At 45.1% G+C, this 21900-nt stretch overlaps 1 protein-coding gene across 4 annotated transcripts in view; it reads left to right on the top strand.

The window, feature by feature from the left end:
• The window catches only part of CTPS2 (CTP synthase 2), a 179660-nt gene that overhangs the window by 30094 nt on the left and 127666 nt on the right, over positions 1 to 21900 (top strand). For all 4 annotated transcript variants that reach the window (XM_019524809.1, XM_019524810.1, XM_019524811.1 and 1 more), the window contains 4 exons: positions 5720 to 5808; positions 7496 to 7590; positions 11056 to 11118; positions 11728 to 11771. In XM_019524809.1, the coding sequence (XP_019380354.1) occupies positions 5720 to 5808; positions 7496 to 7590; positions 11056 to 11118; positions 11728 to 11771 (291 nt within the window). The remainder of the gene's footprint in view (positions 1 to 5719; positions 5809 to 7495; positions 7591 to 11055; positions 11119 to 11727; positions 11772 to 21900) is intronic.

Here is a 21900-nt window from a genome sequence, read left to right as displayed (position 1 = left end):
CCAGCTTCCAAGTGAGGTGGTGCAGGCTCCCACCCTGGGGGTTTTTAAGAGGAGGTTGGATGACCACCTTACTGGGGTCATTTGACCCCAGTGCTCTTCCTGCCATGGCAGGGGGTCGGACTAGATGATCTGCTCAGGTCCCTTCTGACCCTAGAAACTATGAGACTATGAGTGGGCTAGATCCTGCTTGTGGACTGACCCCATGTGCCTGAGACTGATCCCAGGTGCTGGCCTGATTCAGGACATGGGGCCATGACACCTGGCCTGTGGGTTTCTCCACAAGTTCAAAAATTTAGCAGTACGGTGTTGTAGTAATGGACCTGCTGTGCAAGGACTCTTCATCTGCAAATGCCTACTACCAAAAGTAGAGCTTATTGATACTGATGAGATGACAAGCTGGGAAGTCAAAGGCGGTTAGATGTGACGTTGGCCATTACACTTTGTGTGGTGTTGGCTACAGAAACTGGCATCCTTAACTAGTTTAGCCTAATGAGTCACCTAGCCTTGGTAAGACCTATGCCTTTTTTCCGCTTGGTTATATTAGCATTACAGTTTGAAGTACATATTTACAGAATTGGCCCAAAAGGGGAGGGGGAACCCCAAAACCAGATACCTTTACCTAATGTTGAGTAATACTTTATTTTGACAGTGGTTCCATTTGTTCCATTGGGATTATATATATGGGGCAAGATGCTACTCAGCTTGAATGAGGGTATCAGAATTTGACCCTAACTTTAAAGTATGTCAGAAAAGTAAGTGTTCAGTTAAAGGATCGTTTAAGACTGTGACGAGTTCTGACGTGTGCGTGTGTGTGTGCGTGTGTGTGTTATTGAAAGTTTCAGTGAATCTGAAAATGTGATAGCAGCTATTTTTATCATGAAACTTTTTGCTTCCATTGCCAAGTCTCATGTCTGGAAAGAGCATATTCCAGGGTCTGTGGGAATGTTAGGAACATTAGTTTAGGAATATTGGTGAAATTTCAACAGCCTGTGGTTTAGCAAAATGTTAGTAATCTGTCCCTTCAAAGGAAAATACTGTATCAGAAATGTATGGAATACTTAGGTGTTTGATTTCTAAGTGACTTCAGATAAATAATCCAGAGCAATGATCATAGGCTAGATTGCATGTGGCCTTTGTGGGGGTGCAGGAAGGGGGAAAGGACAGTGTCTGAGTGTGGGTCAGGTAGTCCCAGTCCCAGTGCACTCTCAAGGGTCCTTGGGATTGCAAGCTCCTTCAGAGCAGTTGGAAAAAGGAGAGGATGAGACGCAGGTATGATTCAGTCACCCCTCACTGGTGAAAGGGACAGGCCAAATATAGCCCTCCTATATCATTCTTGGATCCTATATCCTTCCTAGATCAGGAAAGAAGAGACGTGGCATAATGTTGACTGAGAGGTGTTCAGTTATTAGTTGTGTGGCATGTAAGTACACGACGGAAAGAAAGAACTACTTGTTTTGTTTCTTGTCTCTAGGCACTTTGTTTTTTTTTAATTTAGTATTTGCAAGCTTACTACTAAAGTTGTATAGTTCTTTTTTAAATAAGAGTGATTTTTTTTCACTAAACAGTTTGCATATAAAGAATTACACAGTTATGCATCTGCATTAGGCAGCCTACAGCTATTAGGATCTAATTTAGTATAAACATGAGATGTTAAGAGACCAAATTTTCATAACGGATCAAATGCCATTGTGGAAGACGGTTCAATTTTGAACCTGAAAATTACAAAGCACCCAAACAAATAAACATTTTCGTGCTCAAAATTTAAAAGGTGAAATATCTTTCTATATCACTATTAAGAAAAAGACAAAGTTTAGTGAAATTAAGTGGTGAAAAATTCAGGCCCTATGAAAAGAAAGTGTCTTTGAGGTAGTACAGAATTAATGTGTTGAATTGATAGCTACAAAATGTATCTCAGGCTAAGAACTTAGTCGTATGTTATTCTTTCTTGAATCTTGCTATCAAGATTATCAGGAGGTATAATGGTAAATACCGAAGAAGAAACAAACTCTAATTTCATTGTGCTGTAGGGATTAAGCTACCTTTTAACTATTAGAGGTAGAAGGAAACTGCCCTTGGAGGCAGCTAATTTTTTAGGACATCGTGTTTTCTCTACTGCTGCTGATACATTTCATTGGACTGACCGCTAGTCTGATCCAGTATAGCATTTCCTTCCTTTCACTGCCTTGGCCTATCTCTAGTCCGATAATACCTTAGTCCTGATGTAACACCATCAGAGTATCTCAAACCACTTTACAAACACTATTAGTTTATAAATGAGAACTGAAGTAAGGGTTTGGAGCCTGTCACTCACAGGGCCAGGAACTGAACTCTGAACCCCTAACTACTGCCACAATTTTTCCTGTAGAGGTTGGGCATCAATCCAGCAAGTCTCACTGATGACTGCTCTCTGTAAGCATCTGATATACAATACAGTAATTTGCCTTACAGTTGCATCCTATTCTTAATTGCTCTTCCATGCTGTTCTCTAGCTACCAGTCATCTTGTTGCTTTGCATTTTCTGGCCTGGGGTTCCATTTTGAACTAGACAATTTGGGACACCAGAGCAATCATGTGGCACTTAAATCATATGCTTTATGATTGCTCTGGTGTCCCATGCTGTGTAGTCTGTCTTGGGTCTGATATTGTTTAACATCTTCATTAGTTACTTGGATGAGGGATTAAGTGCATGCTTTGCAAATTGGTGAATCGCACCAAGTTGGGTGGAATTGCATTGGAACAGCCTACCAAGAGAAGTTGTGGAATCTCCATCCCTGGAAACTTTCAAGAGCAGGTTGGGATGCTTTAGTAAGGGGACGATCCTGCCTTTTATAGCAGGCTGAACTAGATGACCTTGTGAGGTCCCTTCTAGCTCTACTTTGCTATGATCCTATATAGGTGTTCATCTGGGAAGAGATGTTAAATTAGCAATGACTGCCCTTGGCATTAGGCTTAGGATACAGTAATTGATGTGCTTTGAATTATCATCTTGTTTTGCTTGGAGCGATACAGCCTTATTAACTGAGGATCCACTGACTTGAATTGTTTTAGTAGCAGTTGCCTCAAGGTACCCCTCCCATCTCCACCCTCAGATTAATTTGGCAGAGGATCTGAGATTAAGTGAGCAGTCTTAGTAAGTGAAACAGGCACTTGAGAAAAGATCATTTTCATTTCTGATGCATAGTACATACAAGCTTTGTGCTTACTCTGATCCAGTTCCAAAGCTTTGCTGGAATGATGAAACTCTCATTTATCATAAATCAAAGGTTTTATTGTCATCATCATCATCAGAAAAGTAAGTATTCAAGTCTAAAGGACCCTACTTAGATACAACAGCACAAATTATTGTTTCTTTTTGCAAATATTTCACACTCCTCGTATACACTTGCTTTGCTCAATTTTTGTGGGCACTGTCCTCTTGCTGAATAACCCTGATCACTGTGGGGCATATAGTGCTAGAACCCTTACTCACTATAAACATTCTGTCTGCTGAGTGTTGGCAGAGTTTGAGACTTCATAGCAGTCATTGTATTGGTTGGAAAATAAATTATTTATGCAGCGGTTCAAGGATCTTATTTGATATGAGGCCAGCTATGTAACAGGCCAGGATTAAGTCTACATCTTTTACACCCCATCTAAAACCCTGAGTTTTAGATATTGCTTATATCTTGTGCTGGTTTTTTTTGAATAGGGGTTATTTTTCATGTTGTATTTAAACAAGTCTTATTCCCTTTGAACAAAGATGGCAAGAGCCCCAATACTGCAAGCACGTGTTTAGCTTTACATGTACCCATCAACTCAGGGATTTCAGTGGAGCTACTTGTGTGAATAAAGGTAAACACATGCGCAGGTGTTTGCAGGATCTAATTCAGAATTAGTGGTAAAGTTTTCCCAGAGCTATTTCATTTCTAGAGCTTCTGCTAAGCATTTGTGTTCCTGCCTCCTGTGTCCTAAAGCAGTTATAATACAATATTGCGATACTCAATTCATAACATATACCCTACATATTTGAGGAATGAAACCTAAAATGTTGTTGAAACAGTTATAAATGTACTGACTCAATGCATGTGACAGTGAAACCAGAATTAATTTTAACTGTATGATTAGTTAGCTCCCCTTTTCAACCATCTAACCAAATAAAGAATACTATATGTGTGCAATAAAAACGGCTTCTATTTGTATTGTATAATATTTGTGAAGTGTGAAAAAAGAAAACAAATAGACCTCAGATAACTTCATCTTTGTGTCTGTGGGTGGGGGGATTGTGGGGCTAAAAATAGTTCAGTTGGGTTTGTGGGAGGGGACTGGGGGGCAGGCAAAGCATAGCCCTGGACCTTGGGCAGATGGCTGGGCATTTCCAGCTCAGGGACTGTGGTCTGAATATGCAGATATTCAGTAGATTGGGCTAACCCAGGGGATGGCAAAATGACATATCTGGCTGGCAGCCGGACTCCATTTCCCAGCAGTCCCTGCCCACATAGCTAGGGCTGGTTTCCATGGAGACCCCAGCCACAGCTCTGCTGTGATAGTGCAAGGCTGGGGTTTCCATGGAGACTGGCCCCAGCCGCACTGGTGGGGCATGTGGTAGGGCAGGGCAGGGAGCTGCTCCAGAGCTGCTGGGAACTTGTGGCAGTGGCAGCTTGGTCAGGGCCAGGGCACAGCTGCAATCTGCAGTCTACATGCTCCGGACAGGGGCACGCATGCAGCGGCTTGCAGATCTGCTCCGGTTCCTTTCAGTGATGACAGCATGGGCCCAAGACGGGACAAAGCTGCAATCTGCTGCATGCATGCCCCTGCCTGGAGCATGCAGGCTGCATATTGCGGCTCTGTCCTGGCCCCAACCAAACTGCCCCGCTGCAAGATCCCAGCAGCTCCAGAGCAGCCCTAGGCCCTGCCACGTGCTCTGCTAGCATGGCTGGAGCTGGTCTCCATAGCAACCTCAGCCTTGCTCTATCACAGCAGAGCTGTGCCTGGGGTCTCCATGGAAATCAGCCCTAGCTATGTGGGCAGGGGCTGCTGGGAAAATTAGTATGCTGCTGGCTGGATCCGGTCCATGGGCTGGACTTTGCTCGTCTCTGGGCTAACTTATTCTCAATGTAATTTAGTCCACCTCCTCAGGTGAACTAAGTAAAATTACGCTGGTTGTTTTTTGCCCTATTTAACCTCCCTGAACATCTGCACAGATCAACACTTAGATCAGCCTAACTCCAGTTGGATGAGTGAGAGTTGTTTGTGACTGAATTATTTGCCCAGGATTACAGTGGAGAATTGTGGCTGAACTAGGAATTGAACCCAGCTTTTCTGAGTCCAGTGCCCAAATTTCTTGTCCATTCTTTCTTTCTCAGTGAACATCAGCAAATGATGAAAATCTGGTGTGAAGTCTCCCTGAAAGAGGACTATGGCTGTGACTTACTCTGTAGAGTTGCCATCTTGAGGCAACTCATAAGGAGTTCTTCTGCACATAGTCTCAGAGGTCTAGCTTATCCTGAAAGGAAAGTAAAGGGAAAACAGATTTACAGTTGGATAGCAAGGAATTCTTTATGAGCTGGATAGATTTACTTGCAATCTCAGGGCCTTCGCTAGCATTTCATATCCAGATTTTTCAGTAGACTAATTTGAAGTGTTTCAGGCTTGTCTGATGCTATAGATGCTTGTTATTCAATACAAAATGCTTCTTTCTGTGGAAGGAAATGAGGTTTTGATGCACATTTTTCTTTTTTAGTATATAGACTCAATAGAGCTTGAGCATTGCACGGAAGTTGAAAACCCAGTAAAATACCACCAGGCATGGCAAAAGTTATGCAAAGCAGAGTAAGTGCCATCAGGTATTCAGTATACAAAGTTTAATGGATGATTCAGTTTTGTGTAGTATTATTTTCTTCTAACTGAGTTTTTCATTCCCCCTTAGGTTAGTTATGCTTTGTCTTTTTTGTTAGCCAAATCCCTTACAACATGAAAACTACAATTAAAGATTTTTATATATATACCTATTTACTTATATAAGACATGTCCCCTTTTGAGATGAAGACAGAATGAAGAAAAAAAGATTTGCCTAGAATCTTAACTTCCACAGTCTGGGCTTACTTACTGTGTCTGAATGCCTGGCTTACCATGGCTGAATGGTTCTAGCGACATGCAGCCAAAAGCTTCTGCTGATTTGGCAACAGCTGTGAGAAGGTTAAACATGAAGCTGTGGTGCTGCAGGTAGAGGATGAGTGACACTAATGAGTGGACTCTACACATCCTCTATGGAGTATGAAGCCCAGCACAGCCACCAGCAACTAGTCTAGTATCTCCATGTCTCCATTCCAGTGTGGAAGTCAGATTCCTATCTTAAAAGATATACCCCAATTTTAAAGGGTTAATTTTTGGGGGGGCAAGGTGTACTGAATGTGAATAAATACAATAATATTTTTACATAATACACAACAGCCTTATGTAGCATATTCATAATATCTATATACATATTTTATATAATTGTATATATATTATATATAGAGGAACATACTAGTTTTTAAGTGTGTATCAAACATCAAATAGATTATAAAAAACATTGAAATTGACCAACTAAATAGTGGAAAAAAGTTGTTCTTTGCAAGCTTTCAGGTACACAAGTCGTTCATCAGACAAAAAAAATAAATTTAAAATGGTGAGAGAAATTAAAGATGGTCAGAAGTCTCTTAGGTATGAAAAAAAGCCAGTCTTTGAAACTTTTTGCAACTATTTAGTTGGTCTAATAAAAGATATTGCCTCTACCCAAAGAGTTTGTCTGCCTTTGTGCTTAGACCAACACAGTCACAGCCTAGATCCCTAAAATATGGAAGATGTCACATTTTGCTGTTTGAAATGGAAACTTCACAATGTGAAGAAGAAGAAAAAAGCCAATTTCAACAATCTGGACTAAAATTTTAACATCAAGTGTATGGCCTCCTTCAGCCTGTCTGGCATCTGTTACCTCCAGGTAAATATCCTGCTTTAGTTCCCTGCATCTCCTCTAAATTTGCATTCCTGCAGAACAGCTTTTCAAAGGCTGACTTTTTTCATACCTGAGAGATTTCTGACCATTTTTAATTTCTCTCACCATTTTCAATTTCTTTCTTTCTTTTTTTTTTTGCCCGATGAAAGGCATGTGTGTCTGAAAGCTCACAAAGAACAACTTTTTTGCAACTATTTAGTTGGTCTAATAAAAGATATTGCCTCTACTCAGAGTTCGTCTGCCTTTGTGCATGTGTTAGTGTATTTTCATGACACTTTTTGCAAGGTTGTTATATAAACATTGAAATATTTTGCAAAATTACAAGATATTTATAAGGTTGATAAAGTGTGTTTTTGTCAAAGATCTCGCAGCATTGCACCCTGGGGTTATACAAAATATGATGCGTCTCATAACACCATGCACATTCAATTTTAGCGTGACAGGTTCCTAACTGACTCGTGTGGATTTCCTTTTTGGTTTTATATTGCATCTCAGTCATTTTATGTATGAATTTTGTTACAGTGGCATTTTGGTCCCAGGAGGATTTGGATTTAGAGGAACCGAGGGCAAACTTCAAGCAATCTCTTGGGCAAGAAAAAAGAAAAAGCCTTTTCTAGGTAAGACCTTTACTCTTAGAAAATATAATTGGGTGTTAACGATTTAAAGTTGATTATTTTTTTTAATTGGGCTGAATCTCCTCTGAATCAAAGAGGCGGCGGGGGTGTGGTGGTGGCGAGTGGGGCCCAACCCCCTGCCTGCTCCCCCCAGCACCTCACCCCATGGCTGCTTCTCCCAGCCCCAGCATCGCGGCACTTAAAAGACCCGAAAACAAGGCCCGCACTCACTGGCTGCCGCAGCAGTGATCAGAGCCTTTGGGGACTAGTGGCAGAGCCCCCCCCCATGCAGCGTGGGGCAGTGGGGGTTGCCCCCCCTCCCTGTGCGGTAGCTGTCACATCATGTGGGTGCAGTGTGGTTTGGCAGGATGCCACGCGCTGTCCCGGAGCTGGAGGAGCAAGTGGGGGCTGGGGCTGGCTGGGGGTCCCCCCCATAGTCCCTTCCCTTCTCCTCTAGCCCCCCTGCCCTCTACTTACTGGCTTGGAGCCCAGATCTAGCTCCCTGCAGCGGAGAGTGGGGACCGCCCGAATATCCAAAGTGTTTTGGAGGCTGCCGATTCAATTCGGACCTTTTCATGGGTCTTCTGATTCAATTTGGATTCAGAGATTCAGCCCCTGAATCAGGCCGAATCTCCTCCGAATTGAATTGGCTACCGAAGCTTTGCGCAGCCTTACCATCTAGCCCAATGACCTGTATCTTGTGATGGTAAAGAATGGCTGCTAAAGGAAAGTGTATTTTTGCAGGATCTGTCCAAACTGACCTGTCCCAAATTGGAGGTTATACTTCTAGTTGTCCTGTTCCCCTGCTCAAAACAGGACCCTCCTGAATTAAATCATCCTAGCCAAGGCATTGTCTAGCCAGGTCTTAAAAACCGCCTAGGGTGGAGATTCTGTGACCTTTCTGGGTAACCTGTTCCAGTGCTTTACTACCCTACTAGGGAGAGAGGTTTTCCTAATATCTAACCTAAACTTCCCTTGCTGCAACTTGAGACCATTGTTCCTGGTTCTGTCATCTGCCACCCTGAGAGTAGTCTAACTCCGTCCTTTTTGGAACTCCGCTTCAGGTAGTTGAAGGCTGCTGTTAAATCCCCTCTGTCTTCTCTTGTCCAAGTAAGCCCAGTTCCCTCAGCCTTTCCTCAGAAGTCATGTGCCCCAGCCCTCTAACCATATTTGTTGCCCTCCACTGGACTCTCTCCAATTTGTCCACATGCTTTCCATAGTGGGGGACCCAAAACTGGACACAGTACTTCAGATGTGGCCTCACCAGTGCTGAATAGAGCAGACTAATCACTTTCCTCAGTCTACTGGAAACACCCCTACTAATGCAGCCCAGTATGCCATTAGCCTTCATGCCAAGAAGGACACACTTTTGGCTCATATACAGCTTCTTGTCCAGTGTAACCCCCAGGTCCTTTTCAGCAGAGCTGCTGCTTAGCCAGTTGGTCCCCAGCCTGTACCGGAATGGGATTGTTCCATCCTAAGTGCAGGATTTTGCACTTGTCCTTATTGAACTTTATTAGATTTCTTTTGGTCCAATCCTCCAACTTGCAGAGGTCACTCTAAATTCTAGCCCTACCCTCCAGGATATCTCCTGCTCCTCTCAGCTTGGTGTCATCTGCAAACTTGCTCAGAGTGCACTTTATCCTATTTTCCAGGTTGCTGATGAAGACATTGAGCAAGCCTAGCCTTAGCACCAACCCCTGGGGTAGTCCACTTGATACCAGCTGCCAACTAGACATTGAGCCATTGATTTACTATCCTTTGAGCCTGACAGTCCAGCCAGTTTTCTGTCCACCTTAGAGTTCATTCATCCAACCCATACTTGTTTAGCCTGCTTGCAAGAATGTTGTGAGACTGCATCAAAAGCCTTGCTAAAGTCAAGGTGGGGCTGACTGATCTGTAGGTCCCCAGATCCTCCTTCCCTTTCATAAAGATGGATTATATTTGTCCTTTTCCAATTGTCTGGGGACTTCTCCTGATTGCCTCAAGTTTTCAGAGATAATGGCCAATGACTGCAGTCACATCAGCCAACTCACTCAGCACCCTCGGGTGCATCACATCTGGCCCCATTGACTTGGCACATCCAGCTTTTCTTAGTAGTCCCTAACCTGTTCTTTCACTGCTGTTGGCTGCTCACCTCCTCCTCAAACTGTGTCACTAGGTACAGTAGACTGGAAGCTGACCTTGCCTGTGAAGACAGGTAAAAAAAGGCATTGAGCACTTCAGTCTTTTCTTCATTATCTGTCACTAGGTTGCTTCCCTCATTCAGTAAGGGACGACACTTTCTCTGATCTTCCTTTTGTTGCTGACATACTTATAGAAACCCTTCTTGTTACCCTTCACATCCCTTGCTAGCTGCAGCTCCAATTGCAGTTTGGCCTTTCTGAGTTCATCCCTGCATGTCCCAGCAATACTCTTATACTGCTTCCTAGTCATTTATCCAGGTTTCCACTACTTGTAAGCTTTTTTTTTTGTGTTTTTAGCTTATTGAAGAGTTTCCTGCTAAACCAAACTGGTCTTCTGCCATGCTTGCTAGCCTTCCTGAACATCAGGATGGCTTGCTTCTGCATCCTCAGTAAGGTTTTTTTAAAAATACAGTCAGCTTTTCCTGTTTTCCCCCTCAGACTGGCCTCCCAGGGGATCCTGCCTATCAGTTCCTTGAACAACTTGATGTCTGCTTTTTCTGAAGGCTAGCATCCTTACTTTGCTGCTCTCCTTTCTTCCATTCCTCAGGATCCTGAACTCAGTCATCTTGTGGTCAGTACTGCCCGAGTTGCCATCCTTTTTTACATTCCCCACCATTTTTTCCCTGTTTGTGAGCAGCAGGTCAAGAAGAGCATGGTCCCTGCTTGGCAGCACTTGCACCAGGAAGTTGTCCCCAATACTCTCCAAAAACTTACTGGATTGCCTGCGCACTGGTGTGTTGCCCTCCCAGAGGATGTCAGGGTGATTGAAGTCCCCCATGAGAACCAGGGTCTGTGGTTGGGAAACTTCTGCTAGCTGTTTGAAGAAAGCCTCACCCACCTCATCCTTCTGGTCTAGTGGTCTATAGCAGATACCCACCACAAATATCACCCTTGTTCTCCCCTAAGCTGTCCAGTTTTCTTTTGAAAATGTTTAAATTATAGGCCTCTAAAATATTTTTTCATACCAATGAATGCAGCCTGTTAATTATGAATGGTGGGTAATATGTTTGTTTTAAATCTGGGGCCTAATAATTTAATTGCATATTCCCTAGTTCTAGCATTGTGAGAGATTAGTGAATAGTAAATTCCTATTATTGTTCAAATTTTCTGAAGTCCCCAAACCTAAGAAATTGTATATATGCAAATCATATATACAAGTGAGTATCAGGATGTGGAAACTAAGGGCATTTTAAAGCCTGGTGCGAGGCTGATTCTAAAGCCTGAACATTTATATGGTCTTCTCTCTCTCTCTCGTGAAACTATTTTTTTCTCTTTCTTGCAGGAGTTTGCTTAGGGATGCAGCTGGCTGTTGTGGAGTTTGCAAGAAACTGTTTAAACTGGAAAGGTGAGTTCAATATCCTATTATTTGGTTGATTTAGAAGAAAGCCTTATTGCTTACATTAACTGTATGTTATTTAAGTCACATTGTGATGAATTTAGATTACAGTGACCATTTCCTAGGAGCTAAGCTGTTAGTTTAACTGCATATGTGCACTTCCCTTTACCTTTATGCAAACAACCCAGAACTTATTTCCGGGGCAGAGGACTACATGGTATAGCAAATAATATACTCTCTTGGAGCAGGTGGGCAGGTAATATAGATGGATGGGGAATGGGTGGAGTGCTGGCTTCCCCTATCCACTCATTGGCCAGACAAGCCAAACTGTTTCATGGGATAGTAACTTAATGTGGATTTAGGCCAGCAATAAACTACTGTTCCCAAGAGTCAGAAAGAGACAGGAGAATGAACTGTAATTCAGATGAGTCTTGACAACATTATTCCTCTTGAAGTTGCAACTTAGTTACCGTTCCTTTATTGGGCCAGGCCTAGAGGCCCAATCGAATCCTAAAAGCCCACAGAACTGATAAAATGAATGTAGCGTATCTGGGATGGTGAAAATGTGTGATGCGTGTGCTGATTTGGTTTTGGTTTTGGTTTTGGTTTGTTTTCCAGATGCAAATTCTACAGAATTTGACACAAATACAAAGAAACCTGTTGTAAGTACTGATTTTCTTTCTATATGTTTAGTTGAATTAAAGACTGTATCTGCTTAGTTAATGAAGGCCCCTGGCAGACATTCAAACAATGGCATGATTGAGATTGGAAAAATGTTATGCCAGATCTCAAACATTGTGCCCTCTGCCGGGCCAAACCTGCATGTTTGTGGTTCTCTGATCCTAGTTGCAGCCTTGCTGAGCTGCCCCAGCCCAGCCCTGCAGATCAGGTGAGGAGCTTCTCTGTCTGGATCCAGAGTGCCCTCCTTCCCCTAATTCTGCTCCCTCCAACAGGTTCCAGACCTGGGGCTGACAGGGCCAGGTCCAGTAATCAGCTGATTGTCAGATCCAGCTCTGACAGTCCTGGGTCCAGTTCAAGACCCAGGGCTGAAACGTATGTCAGGGGCAGAAGACATGTCTATTGCCCATATTCAGCATATTTATTGTTTCAATAGATATTTTCTTTCATACTGTCCATCTACTCCCACTGGTAAAAATAAATAAATAAAATGTTCATGCTGATTTTATGATTTTGTAGTATTTGCAGTAGCCACAAATTAATGTTCTTATGAGTAAAAGATAAGCATTATGGTTATTTTACTGTAGAAAGGTAAGGAGATGCTAGAAGATGGAGGACAGAGCTCTTATCAAAATACAGATATGTTTAATAAAATATCATGGAGAATAAAGCAAGTTGCTGGCAGGATTCATTTCCCCCCATGTAAAATATATCGTATTTTATCAAATATATGTGTTCATTACAAGTCAGTTGTTAGAACAATTTCCTATGCTCTATATTTGATGGTATCTATCTCAAAATATTTGAAAATTTAAGGATGAGATTTTTAAAATGTTATGGATTTAATAAATTATGTGTGGTTTCAGTATTATGTATGTGTGTGGTCTTTTTAAATCAGTCCCTTATCTCTCTAATCTAAAGTTGTATTCATACACCTGATATCATCTAAGTGTTCTTAGGTAGAATTCTGGAAGAAAATGCTTATAATGTTGAAAAGAATATGGAATAATCTCATAATTGGAAAACTTCACAGGTGATCTGGAATTTCAAGAAAACGGGAAAAAACTCACCAAGAAAAAGAGGAATCTAAATCCTAGAAATGTTTTACTGTAAATGTTAAGCCACTCAGTAGTAGATGGAATTAATAAAAAAATCTCAGAAAATTGAGTGAGTAGCCTGTTAAGTGGTAGGGGATATTTAACTGTGAGAAATGCAGCGTAATATATATCAGGGGGAAGGGGATAACTGGAATGGTACATACACTCAGTAATGAGCACTGAATTAGCTATTAAAACTCAGGGAAGACGCATTGGGTTACTTGTGGAGAGTTTTTTAAAAACATCAGACAAATCAAAAAACATTTTCAGTAGCATTTAAAAGGCAAATAAAATATTAGGAATCATTAGGGGCATAACTGAAAACAAAGATTTCAAATGAGGACTTGGAAACAAATAGCTTCTGTACCAGGTGAGGCTGAAAAGGCTCTATATCTTGGAAAAGGGACAAGCTAGAGGAGAGATGATAAAGGTCTATTAAATTATGGAAAATTCATATCGCTTGAAAAAAGTGAATAAAGAGCTGTTCTTTACCAAGTCTGATAATATAAGCATTAGGGTGCCTGCAATGAAATGATTAGACAGCAGGTTTAAAACAAACAAAAGGAATTTTTTTTTTATATAACACGTAATTAACATGTAGAACCTGTTCCCACAGGGTTTAATGTATGGCAATAATATAACTGCATTTTAAAGGGGAATAGATGACTTAATGAAGGCTTAATTCATGAGGAGATATTAAACAATAGTTAGGGATGTAACCCACTGTTGGTAGCCGGGAATGTCTGACACAGGATGAATCGCACTACACGTCCTGGTTCTTATACTCTTCCTCTTATTTATCTACCAGTTGTCACTGGTGAAGATAAGATACTGGGTTAGGTGGACCTTTGCTTTGACCCAGTACAACAGATTTTATGTTCATATCTTCTAATAACCAGATGATTGTTAAGCTACTACTACTGTAACATTATATTCTGTACTGAAATGTGAAAATGATTAGGCACCTCTTTAGTTTGCAAAATACAAAGTTTTTTAAAATGTTGGAGTTCTAATATGCCTTCAAATCAGTCAAAACCATTAGTCAAAACCTGAAGATAAATTGTCAAAATTGTCAGAGTTTTGTTTGCATGATTCCTGTTGAAACTGGCATGAATTTTGCAGACAAAACCATTCACAGCTTTGAAAATGTACTCACATGAGAACAGACAGACAGTTGAGCATAACAGCAGGATTTGTGGTATTGTAAGACAGCTTTTTTATTTCTCTTTTCAGAGTTTACTCCTTTGAATCTAAGAGAGGGAGTTAGCCATGTGAGTCAGGCAGAAGGCCGGGCAGGGTTGCACCTTGGAGATTACTTGGTTCAGAGAGGTATAAGCTTTCAAAGGCAACAGCCTACTTCATAAGAAGTATTCATAGCATCTAAGTAGGCTGTCACCTGCAAAAGCAGGTGCCTCTCTGAACCAGATAGTTTTTAAGGTGCTGTCCTGCCCTGTTTTCTTCCTTTGAACCTAAGAAAAACTGTAATGTAACATTCTCAGTAACATCAGTGTACTCCCAAAAGAATATAAAATGAAGTTTGTTCTAAGCCAGTAATTCTCAGCCAGGTTCTGTGAGATGCTTTTAAGGGTGTTACGAGGTGCTGCACTATATTGGCAGTCAGGTGAGCAAAGACCTCCATGATTCACAAGATAAACTCAGAGATTTCAAACAGGAATCCATAGTGTCAAAAACATGCTGGTCGGAATGCTTTGCAACAGAAGAACACATTTCTGAATCCAGAGCTGTACAGCTGGAAGGCTGATCTTTGCTAGCTGAACTTTAGGTTAGGCGAAGGGAACCCTGACTTGTTTCATCTGGACATCTTGCCATATTAATCTGATAACTGAGGAGTCCACATTAGCCCAGCCTGCATTGTGGTAACAGCTTTGGATTTTATTTATAACAAGAGAAAAGGGGCCAACCAGTGAGGTGGTGGGAATATGAACTGATACAGGAGCTTGTATGTTCCACAACCAGCTCCCAGGGGCCACCTTGTTAACGCTGTAGCATCTGCTGGTATTCTCTGTGACTCAGGCTGAAACAAGACTGGAGTATTTGTGTTCCTCTTCTTTGTGCTGGCTCCTCTTCCTTTCAAAAGTTCCTTCCTAGGGGAAGGAAAGCACAGATGGCTACTGAAGCAAGATTTCTGTTGACTTTTTATGCGATTTTAAACTATGCAAATTGTGAAGGGCAGAGGTAGGCAACATTTTCAGGCTGCAGGCTGGAATGACACACCCCAAGCTGCAGGTGGGTGGGGGGCAGGTGCTAAGACCCGACTGCCATCTCCACTTGTCTCCATGGTGGCATTGGAGCATCCGCAGCTGATCCTCATTCCCTCTGCTGAAGCCCCACATCTGCAGGCCAGATACAAAATTTCATAGTTTCATAGTTGGTAGGGTTGGAAGGGACCTAAGCAGATCATCAAGTCCGACCCCCTACCATGGCAGGAAAGAGTGCTGGGGTCAAACGACCCCAGCAAGGTGTCTAGCCTCCTCTTAAAGACCCCCAGGGTAGGGGCGAGCACCACTTCCCTAGGAAGCTGGTTCCAGCTCCTGGCTGCCCTGACCGTGAAGTAGTGCCTCCTGAAGTCTAGCCTGAACCTACTCTCAGTCAGCTTATGGCCGTTATTCCTTGTAACTTCTGGTAGTGCTCCGGGGAACAGGGACTCTCCCATTGCCTGCTGGTGCCCCTTGGCAAGTTTATAGACGGCCACCAGATCCCCTCTCAGCCTTCTCTTGTGGAGGCTGAACAGGTTCAGGTCCCCTAGTTTCTCTTCATAGGGTCTGCCCTGCTGCCCCCTGATCATGCGAGTGGCCCTCCTCTGGACCCTCTCCATGTTGTCCACATCCCTCCTGAAGTACAGCGCCCAGAACTGGACGCAGTACTCCAGCTGCGGCCTGATCAATGTCGCATAGAGGGGGAGGATCACCTCCTTGGACCTGCTTGAGACGCATCTGTGGATGCGTGACAAGGTGTGGTTAGCCTTCCTGACTGCGTTCCCACATTGGCAGCCCATGTTCATCTTAGAGTCAATAGCGACTCCAAGATCCTTTTCTGCTTCTGAAAATTTTTTTCCAAGGGCTGGATCTGGCCTGTGGGCAATAGGTTGCCGACACCAGTCAAGGGTTCTTGGAAGCATTTGTAGAACCTGGAACATCCTACAGTGCTTATCAAATGCAGTATTTGCAACCCTGAATGATCAAAATGCTTTGGTCAGCAGCCAGTCAAAAATCTTGAAATTAGTTTTCATAAGATTTAGAGAAAAGGAATAAATTTGGATTTTCTTGTTTACCTTTTTTTTTTTTTCTTTTCTTTTTTGGAGTCTATAACAGTCCTTGCTTTCAACTTTTCTCGGGAGTGCTATTTTGAAGACCAACAAGTTATATTTAAAAACAAAATGAAAGCTAAGATTCTCATATAATTGGGAACTAGGCCTGTAAGAAAAATATTAAATATTGTGGTAATTGTGCTTAAAACAATCAAAATTAGTACAGTATGATTGTGTCCTCAACTAAAATGGCACAAATAAGCTTAGTAGGAAAGTGATCAGAAGTTATTCATTTCGATAAAACAGTTTCTGTACAGGTTTTCCTGTTGAGCTTTTTTTTTTTAATTACCAAGGCTAAGTGGGGTAAATGTTGTGACTTGACTTGTTTGAATAATATATTGCTTAAAATATAAGGGAGTGTCTGACACTTGCTGATCTGTATCAGTTTGGCTGTTGTTCATCTTGTTCATTTGGTTCTATACTGCAGCACAATTACAAAACTGTTACTCAGCCCTACAAACACATCCAGTAACTTAATGCACATGAGGAGTCCTGTGGGGGAGGAAGGGAGCAGGCGGCCCCCGAAACCCCACGCCCCGTCACTAACAAACCCGTGTTACGCCCCGCGGCACAAATTGCCAGGGCGGGAACACTCAACCTCCACAGGTGTGTCCGGAGGAAAGGCCCCGAGGCAGTTCCGTCCACTATAAAGGAGACGCCGAAGGCAGCTGAAGAGGAGGAACCGGAAGCAAGCGGCGGCAGTGCAGATGTTGGAGGGAGCACCCAGGCGCGGAGAAATGTAGCCCGTAGGCACGGGAGGACCTTCTGGGGTAAGGGCAAACCCCAACGGGACATGGGATCCGGGGGGCAACCGCCCCAGCGCAGACACTGACAGTTCTGAGCCGGTGAGAACGGCTCGGTTTGGCAAGAGCCGGCGAGCCGTATCCCCTCTAATAGAGGGGCACTCGCAGCCGGGAAGGTGCCGCCGCTGCGATGGAGAGGGGCCAGTGGACCCCGCAAGCCCTGGAGCAAGTCAGTTACTTAAACAGAAGCCCGAGGGAGGGTGGTAGCCCCACAGCGGACAGGGAAGGACCAGGGAGGCCCGCGAAAGGTCCTGGCGGCCTCCAGGCTCCGGGGAATCCCTGGCTGTTAACGTTAAGTTGTTTTTTTCCTGCTTTGATTTATGGATCCCGGGCATGATATTCTGACAAGGGGGCTGAGCAGACTGTTGCTCAACCCCATGGAGGTACGGGCGAGGGTGTAGGGGCGGAGGAGCCCTCGACAACATGGGACCCCTAGGACCCCGGAGTCTCATCTGTGGACTGGCACGCACCGGATTATCAACACTGAACCAGGAGGTCATCAAAGTTGTGGCAGGCGGTCCGGAGGCGTCCAGCCTGCAGAGGAGTGGCTCCGGATAAAGTACCCTGAGGACGGTCCCCAAATCAGGGGGGTGGAGACTACGGCGAGTAGCAACGACTTCGGACCCCCCCCCGACACCTGGTGCATTGGCCGGGAAGCCGACAGTGGCCTCCTAGCAGAGACTTAGGAACCTGGATGGAGCACCATCATTGCAGCAGGCCATGAATTTAATGGCTCAAGTTATGCAACAGCAACAGCAGCAGACTATGAGGCAAACGAGCCTACAAGAACATATGCTCCAACAACAGGTGTGGGCCCAGAGAGGGCCATGGGATTTCAGGATGCAAAAGCTGTCCAGGGAAGACGACCCAGAGGCATTCCTTGAAACCTTTGAGAGAACGGCCTTAGCAGGGGTGGAAAGGTCAAAATGGGCCAGCCACCTAGGGGTCCTGCTGATCGGACAAGCCCAAGACGCATACAGGGCAATGTCTAGAGGGGATGCTCAGGATTACGACAAAGTTAAAGCAGAGATCTTGAGACGGCTTGATATTACACCGGAGTGATACCGCCAGGCCTTCCGAAAGGAAAAGCTGGGAGAAGCGAGGGCACCTCGCATCCTATGGCAACACCTGGCGGACGAACTGAACAAGTGGCTTATACCAGAGGCGGCCTCAAAGGAGGAGATATGTGATCAGATCCTGCTGGAACAATTCATATCAGACCTAGACGAAGATACCCAGAAGTGGGTGAAGTGTCATTGCCCCCCCTCGTCAAGGGAAGCCCTGCAGTTAGCGGAGCAATTTGATATGGCCCAGGACGACTGCCACAAAAACAGTGGGACCAAAGGGAAAGGCTCACTCGTTAGGCAAGGCAAGGAAGGCAGGGGAAGAAGGAGGGGCAGCCCTACAAACCTGACATGCTTCCTATGTGGGCGGAAGGGGCATTTTGTCAAGAACTGCCCACAGGGACTTCGAGCCAGGCCGGCCAAGGGCACAGAGTCCCTTGATGATCGGAGGAGGCTAGAAGAACCGACTGAGACAGAGGCGATGGATTGTGGGGTCAGAGGCCATGGAACTGAAGGAATCCAGCCCTTACCTGAAATTCGGGTGTGGGTCGGGGGGCGCCCCATCACGGCAGTTGTAGACGCAGGCTGCGCCCAGTCCCTGGTACGCCCCTCCCTGGTGGAGTGGCAACAGGCCCGATGATGCCCCGGCGTACACATGCTCTGTCTTCATAAGCAGAAATCATATGTTGAAAGATGACTGCTGGACATACAAGTAAGGGGCACCAGATGACAAATGCCGGTGGGCCTAGACGAGGGCATTTTGTATCCCATGATCTTAGGTCGGGACTGGCCAGAGATCTATGAGATAATAGCCGCGCTTCAGCAGTCCGAGGATCCAAGAGACGGGTTCGCAGGGACCGAGTTCGAAGGGACAGGCGAGGCGGAGATGGAGGCTCTAACCAACACCGGTTGTTTCCAAGAGGCGCAGGAGGGTGACCCAGAGCTGCTGCCGTTCCAGGAGATGGAAACAGAGCGACTCGCCAAGCAGGTAGGGCCTCCCCGAACGGGAAAGGCCAATTCCCAGGGTAGAACTGAGAAGAGGGTTATTGTATAGGATAAAGGCAGGAAGGGCTGAGGGAGAGGAAGTGGTCCAGCTCGTTATACCCCAGTCCTACTGAAAATCGCTCCTGAGACTAGCCCACAACAACCCCCTAGGAGGCCCCCTGGGGAAATATAAGACAGAGGCCCGCCTGGCGCGATGGTGTTTCTGGCCTCCGTATGTATGAGGACATTGAAAGATACTGTAAAGCTTGCCAGGCCTGCCAGAGGGTAAGCACCTACAAACCCCCCAAGGCGCCCTTACAATCAATGCCGGTGATACGGGAACCATTCGCGCGGGTGGCACTAGATGTGGTTGGTCTGCTGCCTCGGACCGCAGGGGGACACCAGTTTGTGCTGGTGCTGATCGATTATGCGACGCGTTTCCCAGAAGCTATCGCATTGAGAACAGTCACAGGGCCCAAGGTAGCCGAAGAGCTCATGAAGTGGGTGGCTAGGTTTGGGATACCAAAGGAGATCATAGCAGATCAGGGAACCAATTTTATGTCATCAGTGTTGGGAGCCTTATGCAAGGTGCTGCAGGTGTGTCACTTAAAAACCGCTGTATATCACCCCCAGACCAATGGCCTGGTAGAGCGCTTTAATGGAACATTAAAGGGTATGCTGTGGCGATGCACTCAGGCGGAACCAAAAAAATGGAACTTGATGGTTCCACTATTTTTCGCCATCAGAGATGCGCCCCAGGCCTCATTAGGATACTCACCAGCCTACTGGATGTAGTAAGGGAAGGGTGGGAGGCCGAACTGGACACGGGGAAGGGTGCCCCCACACATGTACAGGAGCTCAGGGAGCGACTATGGGCAGTGACCGAAATGGCCCGGGCTAATTTAGAGCAAGCTCAGGACAAGCAGCAAGAGAGGTATGACAGCCAGGGCAGGCTGAGAGAGTTAAGGGTGGGCCAGAAAGTATTGGTTTTATTGCCCAGTGTGACCAGTAAGTTCGTAGCAAGCTGGCAAGGACCTTTTACTATCACTAAGAGGACAGGCCCTGTGGACTATGAGATATTATGGCCGGGGCTAAAAAAGAGCAACAGGTATACCACATTAACCTCTTAAAGGAATGGCATGAGCCTGAGGGCCTGTTAATCTCACATGACCCCGAGATGGCTGGTTCCGGTGCACCTACTAGGAGCGATAAAGAAAACGACAAGCCTTGGGATCAAATATCAGTGGGGAAACAGTTGCAAGGTAACCAGCTCTCCCAGTTACAGGAGTTAATAAGGGAGTTTAAGGATGTCTTCACCGAGCAGCCTGGAAGGGCGGTTGGAGTTGAGCATAAGATTATTACTAAGGAGGGACAGATAGCCAGAGAGAGGTGGTGCTGGATCCCTTATCATAGACTTCAGCCCATAAAAAAGGAACTCGAGAAAATGCTAGAGCAGGGGATTATTGTGCCTTCTCGCAGTCCATGGCATAGTCCCCTGGTAGCGGTGGAAAAACCGGACAGGAGCTTAAGGCTATGTGTGGATTTCAGGAAATTAAATGCTGTGTCCCAGTTCGACGTGTTCCCAATGCCTCAGGTCAATGAACTGGTAGAACACATAGGACAGGCAAAGTTTATTTCGACCCTTGACCTGTCCAAGGGCTATTGGTAAATCCCAGTAAGAAAAGAGGATCAACCCAAAACAGCGTTTGGCACACTGTGGGGTTTGTTCGAATTTAAGAGGTTGCCTTTCGGCCTGAATGGGGCTGCAGCCACATTTCAAAGATTAATGGACTGGGTCCTGGCACCCCATCAGAGTTATGCTGCGGCCTACATTGACGATATTGTAATATATACAGAGACTTGGGAGCAGCACTTGAAAGCTCTCCAGGCTATTCTACGAGAATTAAGGCAAATGGGTTTGACTGCTAACCCAAAGAAATGTGCCGTAGGAAAAAGGGAAACCAAGTATCTGGGGTTCCTGATTGGACAAGGCTGCATAAAACCCCTCATGGACAAAGTAAAGGCCATCTGGGACTATGTAGCACCCACGACCAAGAAACAAATGAGGGCCTTCCTTGGGCTGGCGAGCTATTATCGAAGGTTCATCCCGGGGTTCGCTGAGATAGCTAACCCTCTAGTCGAAACCACGAAAGGGCGCAAAACAGGCAGCATCGAATGGAAAGAGAAACGGTTAAGGGCGTTCGGAGACCTAAAAAAGGCCTTGTGCCAGGACGTTGTGCTACATACACCCAACTTTGACCTTCCTTTCACGCTACAGACGGATGCCTCAGCTTACGCCCTGGGAGTGGTGTTATCCCAACAGGTAGAGGGAGCGGAGCGACGGATAGCCTACGCCAGCCAGCAGCTCAATGACCACGAAAAAAGGTATTCTACTATCGAAAGGGAATGCTTAGCGAGCCGCTGGGGAGTAGATTACTTTAGATTCTACCTCCTGGGGCGTGAGTTCAAATTAGTCACGGATCATGCTCCGTTGCGATGGCTGAACGCAGCCAAGACTGATAATGCACGTATCACGCGATGGGCCCTGGCTCTCCAGCCTTTTCAATTCCGGGTGGCGTATAAGCCAGGAAGGGATAATACAGTCGCTGATTTCCTGTCAAGGTGTGAAGAAGTACTGAGGGACAATAAGGAGGAGGGACGAAGAGAGGCAGGAGTAACGCCTGGTAGCGTTTTGAGGGGCGGGATATGTGGGGGAGGAAGGGAGCAGGCGGCCCCCAAAACCCCACGCTCCGTCACTAACAAACCCGTGTTACGCCCCGCGGCACAAATTGCCAGGGTGGGAACACTCACCCTCCACAGGTGTGTCCAGAGGAAAG

The sequence above is a fragment of the Gavialis gangeticus genome, unplaced genomic scaffold, assembly GCF_001723915.1.
Source record: "Gavialis gangeticus isolate Ggan-Ray unplaced genomic scaffold, GavGan_comp1, whole genome shotgun sequence".
In the NCBI taxonomy this organism is placed as follows: Eukaryota; Metazoa; Chordata; order Crocodylia; family Gavialidae; genus Gavialis; species Gavialis gangeticus.
This window is presented reverse-complemented; position numbering and strand designations above follow the sequence as displayed.